Source organism: Salmo salar, chromosome ssa28 (genome assembly GCF_905237065.1).
Source record: "Salmo salar chromosome ssa28, Ssal_v3.1, whole genome shotgun sequence".
Classification (NCBI taxonomy): domain Eukaryota; kingdom Metazoa; phylum Chordata; class Actinopteri; order Salmoniformes; family Salmonidae; genus Salmo; species Salmo salar.
The window spans coordinates 3,953,249-3,962,169 of NC_059469.1; the positions used below are offsets into that span (position 1 = coordinate 3,953,249).

Genomic DNA, 8,921 nt, shown 5'->3' on the forward strand with positions numbered 1-8,921 from the left:
TATTCAAGACATAAAGTTCATTTCTTTGCCACATTTTTTTGTAGTTTTACATTAGTGCCTTTTGCAAACAGGATGCATGTTTTGGAATATTTTCATTCTGTACAAGCTTCCTTCTTTTCAGTCTGTTAATTAGTTTAGTATTGTGGAGTAACTACAGTACAATGTTGTTGAACCTCATGTTTCTCCTATCACAGACATTAAACACTGTAACTATTTTAATGTCACCATTGGCCTCATGGTGAAATCTCTGAACGGTTTCCTTCCTCTCTGGCAACTGAGTTAGGCAGGGCGCCTGTATCTTTGTAGTGACTGGGTTTATTGATACACCGTCCAAAGTGTAATTAATAACTTCAACATGCTCAAAGGGATATTAAATGTCTGCTTTGTTTTTATTTTAACCATTCAATAGGTGCCTTTCTTTGCGAGGCATTGGAAAACCTCACTGGTCTTTGTGGTTGAATCTGTGTTTGAAATTCACTGCTTGACTGAGGGACCTTACTGATAATTGTATGTGTGGGGTACAGAGATGAGGTAGTCATTAAAAAATAATGTTAAATACTATTATTGCACACAGAGTGAGTCCACGCAACGTATTACTGTATGTGACTTGTTAAGCACATTTTTATGCTTGCCATAACAAAGGGGTTGAATACTTATTTAACTTTGACATTATGGGGTATTGTGTGTAGGCCAGTGACACAAAATCTCAATTCAACCCATTTTAAATTCAAGCGGTAACACAACAAAATGTGGATAAGTAAAGGGGTGTGAATACTTTCTGAAGGCACTGTATATACATCAAGACGAGATTGTCTTGTTTGAAGTCAGAGAAGCTTCACGAAGGCAGTCAGATAGGATTTCCAACCTTCCTGGATGCACAATTCTAAAGTCTCCAGCTTCAGTCAAAGGTGTTCTGACTTGGTGAGTAACATCTTCCTTATCAATAAATAAGATGCTTTATCAAAGGTGTTCTTTCCTCATATCCTGCTCTCAAGACAGTATGAATCAATCCATGTCAATGAAACATGATAGACATCTTTTTCTCTGTTTTCCAAGACGGATCTTGACAGGTATGTTGTAAAAGACAGTATGGACCCCCTTGGTGTCTGGGCCACTATCCAGCAGTTAATAGAAGAATGATGTTAATATGACTAGTCCGTCTAACTTGTCCATATACACTCTGGTAGTGGGCAGAGGACCATCCATCTGTTCAGGGTGACGATGCTCACAAGCAGCGCCACGGCCACCTCAGATGAACCGAGTACTATGCGGATTTCATACCTGCACACACGCACGTACACATGCAAACAAGCACGCACACAAACACTGTCTCACACACTCCCTCACACACTCTGGCAAACAGGTCATATACTGGTCTGCAGCTCGCCGTTGAGCAGCGCTGCGTTGTGCGTTGCTGCGGTGATGTCTTTGACCATGCGCGTTCGGTCCATGCGGCTGTCGCTGCGCTCCACCTCATCCAGGCCCGCCACCTTCTTCAAGCACAGAACGTTCTGAAAGCTCTTCTTGAAGTTGTCCGACAGGAAGGCGTACAGGATGGGGTTGGCACAGCTGTTGGCGTAGCCCAGCACCACCACAAACTCAAAGGTGCTCTTGAGGACGGGCGTGGTGTCGATGGTGCCCGTCACCGAGGTGACGTTGAACACGTAGAAGGGCAGCCAGCAGAGCACGAACATGGCAACTACGATTGACACCATTCTGGTCACCTTCCTCTCCGAGCGCTTACGCTTAGTTGAGCCCACGCGCACGCCTGACGACTTCACCTAGTGGCCGGGGAGAGAGGGGACACATCCTTTGTTATTGGTACTACCTTCAGCGATGCCGCAACTGTACCTACAGTGCCTTCAGAAAGTATTCACACCCCTTGACTTTTTGCACATTTTGTTGTTTTAGAGACGGAATTCAAAATGTGAATAAGACATAAGTCAAGCGGGGTGTGAATACTCTCTGAAGACACCGTATCTCTATAATTCTAGATTATAGGTCAATAAATACTATATCAGAATAGGTGGGAGAACTTCACCAAAGAAGTCAAAGATGAATGAACTTGATAATAAAACACCATTAATAGGGAGGAGGAGCTCACCTTGACAATGATGAGCAGGTAACAGAGGCAGATGACGGTGAGTGGCAGGAAGAAGCCCAGGAAGAAGGTGTAGAACATGAAGGCCGTCTGATAGGCCTCCTGAGGCTCTGGCCACACAATGGTACACACCCACGCCTGGTTCTTATTGGGCATCAGACCGCTGAAGATCATGATTGGCAGGTTGACCAGCAGGGACACTCCCCACACGGTCAGGTTGATGATCTTAGCCACGCGTGGCTTCCGCCACTTGGTGGACTTTATGGGGTGGACCACGGCCAGGTAGCGGTCGATGCTCATGACCGTGAGGCAGAAGATGCTGGTGAACTGGTTGAGGCAGTCCACGGTCATGACCAGGCGGCAGAGCACGGCGCCGAAGGGCCAGTGGACCAGGGCCAGCTGCATGGCAATAAAGGGTAGACTCAGCATACAGAGGACGTCAGCCACGGCCAGGTTCAGGATGTAAATGTTAGTGACTGTTTTCATCTTGGCGTAGCGCAGGATGACATAGATCACCAAGGTATTGCCCGTCAGGCCCACGGCGCAGACCATGAAGTAGATGAAGGTAATGACCACAGAGCTGGTCTTGTCGAAGACCTGTTGGGTCTCGTCAGGAGTGTCATTCCGGGACCCCAGATCGGACTCGTTCCCTGGGAAGTAGCTGTCATAGTACAGGGGCTCGGGGAGGGAGAGGTTGGGGGATGATGGGAGGAGAGGCCAGAGATCCATACTGACAGGGAGGAGGCCTGGGTTGAGTCTGTTTCAGGGTTGAGATAGGGGACACTAGTGTCACATCCCACCTGAGTGCACAGTACATAGAGAGAGAGAGAATGGAGAGATAGAGAGAATGGAGAGAGAGAGAATGAAGAGAGAGAGAATGGAGAGAGAGAGATGACAACAGAGTGGGTGACAACAGAGCAACATCATGATGAAGGAGAATACATTCCTTCCAAGCACCATGGCAACTGTTAGCCTATACTATATAAGGGTTTATGACTGTCATTCACGCAACATGAAGTTTCTTAATAAAGCCTGCCCATCACTTATAGGCCCCCACACAATAAACTTGCAGGCCCCCACACTCCTCCTGTAGGGCTTTCTGTGTGTTTTTTATTTATTTTTTACTTTAATGTGTTGAACGGTTGGGACTTGTGTGACCCTTGTGGACCCTTGTGTCTCTTCCACTGTGTCTAGCAGCAGCTATGTGTACTGTACATACTGATAACAAATGTTGATTTAATTGATCTGGATTGGACAAACAACCTCAAGTTGATGATGGACCCTTTGGAAAAACAGCCATTGATTCCTCAGCAGAAATAAATGATGGATAGGACCAGCGCTATGCTATAGTTTTAGGCTATGGTGCATTTGCCAATACTACCCGCAGAGGATGGGATTCCTCTGGGTGTTGTAATGAAACTACTCTCTGATGCAAATGATCCAATTGTTTTGCACTAAACTGTTTATTTATTGATAAGGACCAGACAATGGCAAACTAATGTTGTGTAACTAACCCTAACCCTTTCATAGCCTATGTGTTTGTGGTTGCTGAGAGATGGTTTACTTAGAAAAACAAAACCATTGGGAATGTTTCATTTTGGGATCAAATATATTTGCAGGGCACAGGTCAGGATTTGATGTTGTTTGGCATCTGTGGATCCGGGTTTATTCGCGCAAGTGCAGGCCCTCTATTGGATTGTTCTGGAGGTGAGGAGCCGGGTGCACTACATGGGCAACCTTTGCGCTCAATTAATTTTCTTAAGAGTTAGGTTTTGTTTTTATATTATAGATCTTTTTAAAACGTACCAAATAGGCAATTGTGAGAAAAATGACTCGATTATTTTTTTTAGCAGAAATTAGATTACACTTGTTCAGTATTGATTATATGTATTTTATGTAGAAGTATTGGTCTCATAAATGCAAGGTGGTTATGATTAGTCTTCTATCATTCTAAAATATTTCTCACGCCAAAACAGACTTCACATTGTAATATTTTTTTTCAATATTGCTGGAGAGGTTATTTTATATTCATTTATTGTTTGATCTGTTTGGCCACCAAAGGTGGACACTAACATTCAATTAATTGTTTATGTCAAGTGAAAATGATGGTACATTGCAGGCATTAAAATTCAACAGCACGCACAATGGCACACAAACGCGCACGACAAATAACTTTGATTAGACTATAAAATTACAGAGGCGCTGTTATAATTTACTTCAGGTAGAACATTTAACAGGTGTTAATTGAACTAAAGAAGTTTCCGATAAAAAAATATACATTAGTTATTCATATGGTAGACTATTACTATTATTGAGCATGCCTTTTGCCAAAACCAAGATCACAGTTAATTGGCTTATTATTTGTTAATAGCGCATGTACAATTTCAAGATGTTTGTACAGGTTAAACTTACCTTTATTTGTAAACTTTAACGTCACATTAGATCCATTTTGGAATGGTTTAATTTCAGCCAAGAGTATTCCGACCATCACTGAAAATCCAACGGAAGGCAGCATTCTGCCCTGTAGCTTCCACTTAACATATAATACACCTGTTCTCCCATTGCGCACAGTGGTATCTTGTGCGCCAAAGTGGTGACGGTCCTTGCCACATAACAGGTATGTCTAATATGTCAAATAGGCAATATAGTATATATTACATTTTTCTTTGAAATACCTCAGCAATACAACATTTTGTAAATCATTTGTAGATAGTTTTGAGTAACTGATGTATCCAAAAGTAGCTTACTGGCGCTGAATCCGTGGCCAGAGCTAATGCGAAATCTGTTCTAGCAGGAGGACTGATGCACGAAGAAGAGCGCAGCCTGTTCAGTGCGCAGATGAGCGGTGCATTCACTCCTGCGATCAGTGGAATTGGATGATGGATGAGTGCGCGTTTTCTGCAGGTTTCGTCTCTGCATGCAGATGGAGCTGCGGATCCGCTATACTCTCGCCCCCTCCTCCCTCCCCTCCTCACCAAACTCCCCCAATAGGGTTAGGGTTGTGCGTCAGTGTCTGAACATCGACCTGCGTGAAGGAAACTGCCATAGAGTTCTTCGCTCTGATATTCTGTAGGGGGATATGTGCTCATACTAATGACCTTAATTGTAACGGTTGCCTCAGTCACCCAGACCGGAGCATTTTCTGTGTTTATATGAGAGCTACAATACGACAGATTGTGTGCAACCAGACGTTATATTGAACCACGAAAGGAGACATTCTTCTGAAAAGATTTGGTAGCCACACGCGTTCTGGACCGAAACACTGTTAAAAGCCTTGAACAAAGTAAACAAACTCTCCAGTAAGCCTTCACCCACAAAGACAACCGTTTATGAGTCAACATAGAGCTGATATCAAAGTAAGTGTTAAATGTTAGCAATGGAGAAAGCCACACAGACCTTGGTATATACATGTATATATTTTTTAAAGTCATGCAATCCTACTAATTTTGCCATGGGGCAGAGAGAAAAAATTTGCACTTTTACAGCTAATTTCCTGCAATTCTAAACATTTTGCCATGATTTATACCATGTTAATGATATCTGCGTGAGAGTGACTAACAAAATCAATGGGGGCCCCCTGGAGGTCAGGGCCCCTGGGTTCTTGCCCTGCGTGCTGTGTCGGTATTCTGCCATGGTTACTGCAAGTTTAGATAGCTGGCTTGACTAACTTACCAATCTAAAAATTGTTAGCTGACATGGCTAATTGAGTGACTGTCAATGACTGACAAAACAAGAGAAAAACTGCTGAAGCACAGTCAAATGTTGAAATTGCACCTTGTGTATTCTATTATTCTAACTCTCAACAATAAATTGAGAGCCCTAGTCTCCGGGGGCCCTTCGGCTTCATCAAAAGGCAAAGTTTGTCTGGTTCTTATTCCAGAGAGAAAAAAGGAATTTCAACAGCTAAATGCACTTTGAGATGAACATTGAGGGGTGAAATCTTATAAGAATGTTGACAAAAAATACTATAAGAATCTACTCGTGTCAATTCTATTCAAAAGCCTATACAATATAAATAAAATACAAGATATTCAGGTAACTGGCACCTTCCCTCCTGCCACAGCAGACACTGCCAGTTTTCAATTCCAGCAGTGACTGTGGGTCTCTCTACTCTGGAACCAACCTGGACTCAGGGGTAGACCTACTAAAATAAAATCTGGGACACACAGATTAGTGTGATATGTTATGTTTGGTATGGTATGTATACTGCTCAAAAAAATAAAGGGAACACTTAAACAACACAATGTAACTCCAAGTCAATCACACTTCTGTGAAATCAAACTGTCCACTTAGGAAGCAACACTGATTGACAATAAATTTCACATGCTGTTGGGCAAATGGAATAGACAACAGGTTGAAATTATAGGCAATTAGCAAGACACCCCCAATAAAGGAGTGGTTGTGCAGGTGGTGACCACAGACCACTTCTCAGTTCCTATGCTTCCTGGCTGATGTTTTGGTCACTTTTGAATGCTGGCGGTGCTTTCACTCTAGTGGTAGCATGAGACGGAGTCTACAACCCACACAAGTGGCTCAGGTAGTGCAGCTCAACCAGGATGGCACATCAATGCGAGCTGCGGCAAGAAGGTTTGCTGTGTCTGTCAGCGTAGTGTCCAGAGCATGGAGGCGCTACCAGGAGACAGGCCAGTACATCAGGAGACATGGAGGAGGCCGTAGGAGGGCAACAACCCAGCAGCAGGACCGCTACCTCCGTCTTTGTGCAAGGAGGAACAGGAGGAGCACTGCCAGAGCCCTGCAAAATGACCTCCAGTACGCCACAAATGTGCATGTGTCTGCTCAAACGGTCAGAAACAGACTCCATGAGGGTGGTATGAGGGACCGACATCCACAGGTGGGGGTTGTGCTTACAGCCCAACACTGTGCAGGACGTTTGGCATTTGCCAGAGAACACCAAGATTGGCAAATTCGCCACTGGCGCCCTGCGCTCTTCACAGATGAAAGCAGGTTCACACTGAGCACATGTGACAGACGTGACAGTCTGGAGACACCGTGGAGAACGTTCTGCTGCCTGCAATATCCTCCAGCATGACCGGTTTGGCGGTTGGTCAGTCAAGGTGTGGGGTGGCATTTCTTTGGGGGGCCGCACAGCCCTACATGAGGTAGCCTGACTGCCATTAGGTACCGAGATGAGATCCTCAGACCCCTTGTGAGACCATATGCTGGTGCGGTTGGCCCTGGGTTCCTCCTAAATCAAGACAATGCTAGACCTCATGTGGCTGGAGTGTGTCAGCAGTTCCTGCAAGAGGAAGGCATTGATGCTATGGACTGGCCTGCCCGTTCCCCAGACCTGAATACAATTGAGCACATCTGGGACATCATGTCTCGCTCCATCCACCAACGCCACATTGCACCACAGACTGTCCAGGAGTTGGCGGATGCTTTAGTCCAGGTCTGGGAGGAGATCCCTCAGGAGACCATCCGCCACCTCATCAGGAGCATGCCCAGGCGTTGTAGGGAGGTCATACAGGCACATGGAGGCCACACACTACTGAGCCTCATTTTGACTTGTTTTATGGACATTACATCAAAGTTGGATCAGCCTGTAGTGTGGTTTTTCCACTTTAATTTTGAGTGTGACTCCAAATCCAGACCTCCATGGGTTGATAAATTGGATTTCCATTGATTATTTTTGTGTGATTTTGTTGTCAGCACATTCAACTATGTAAAGAAAAAAGTATTTAATAAGATTATTTTTTTCATTCAGATCTAGGATGTGTTATTTTAGTGTTCCCTTTATTTTGTTGAGCAGTGTATTAATTTGTGGTTGTTCATCATCTATTTTGTATGATATGTTACGACTGACAATTCATACAATATGTTACGAATTTGCAATGCATATGATATGTTACGAATTCCAAGTTGTTGTGGCTAATGTTAGCTAAGTGGCCAGTTGGCTAATGTTAGCTAAGTGGCCATTTGGCTAATGTTAGCTAGGCTAAGAGTTAGGGGTTAAATGGTTAAGGTTAGGCTTAGTGTCATCGACGTGTGTGTAGGTGGCAAGGAAGTCAGGCGCAGGAGAAACCAACTTGGTATAACTGGAGTTATTTAATAAAGAATAAACAAACACGAACTCCAAAACCAACGTACATAAAAATAACATGGGTAAAAAAATACCCGTAGCTCACCAATACAAAATACACGAAACTGATAACAAACAAAACAATCTCGGACAAGGACATGAGGGAAAACAGAGGGTTAAATATGGATCAGTGATGGCTAGAAGACCGGTGACGTCGACCGCCGAGCACCACCCGAACAAGGAGGGGCATCGACTTCGGCAGAAGTCGTGACACTTAGGGGAAGAGTTAGCTAACATGATAAGCTGTTGCAAAGTAGTTGCATAGTTGCATAGTTGCTAATTAGCTTAATTGTCCGTGATGAGATTCAAACCTTTGGGTTGCTAGAAGTTTGCGTTATACATCCACCTTCCTTCCCTCTCTCCCTCCTTTCATTTTTGCCTTAAGTAATCATCTGTCTTATGTAACCATATCACACTAATTTGAGTGTCCTGGATTTTCATAATTATGTTACGCCTGCTGGAACACATACATCTACACTGTAATGCCAAAAACCTCCATATCACGTAACAAATTCAAACATACACTCTATTTGAATCAGCTGTGTAGTGCTAGGGCAAAAACCCAAACCAAAATGTGCACCAAGGGAGGACCCCAGTGCATAGTTTGGGAAACCCTGGCCATGAGCCGAACGGCATAAAGATCTCACAGTTTTTTCCAGGAATGTGCTAAACAAATCTCGTGGTTCAGAAAGTAGCAATTGCAATGCCATATCTTCATAT

At 43.9% G+C, this 8,921-nt stretch overlaps 1 protein-coding gene across 1 annotated transcript; it reads right to left on the reverse strand.

The window, feature by feature from the left end:
* Nucleotides 1–582: 582 nt before the first annotated feature.
* LOC106589339 (somatostatin receptor type 2) lies at nt 583–4,997 on the reverse strand. The gene is made up of 3 exons (XM_014179183.2): nt 4,514–4,997; nt 2,105–2,901; nt 583–1,781 (listed from the first exon to the last, which is right to left on the reverse strand). The coding sequence occupies exons 2-3, from the start codon at nt 2,828–2,830 to the stop codon at nt 1,365–1,367; spliced, it is 1,143 nt and encodes a 380-aa protein (XP_014034658.2). The 5' UTR covers nt 2,831–2,901; nt 4,514–4,997; the 3' UTR covers nt 583–1,364.
* Nucleotides 4,998–8,921: the final 3,924 nt, after the last annotated feature.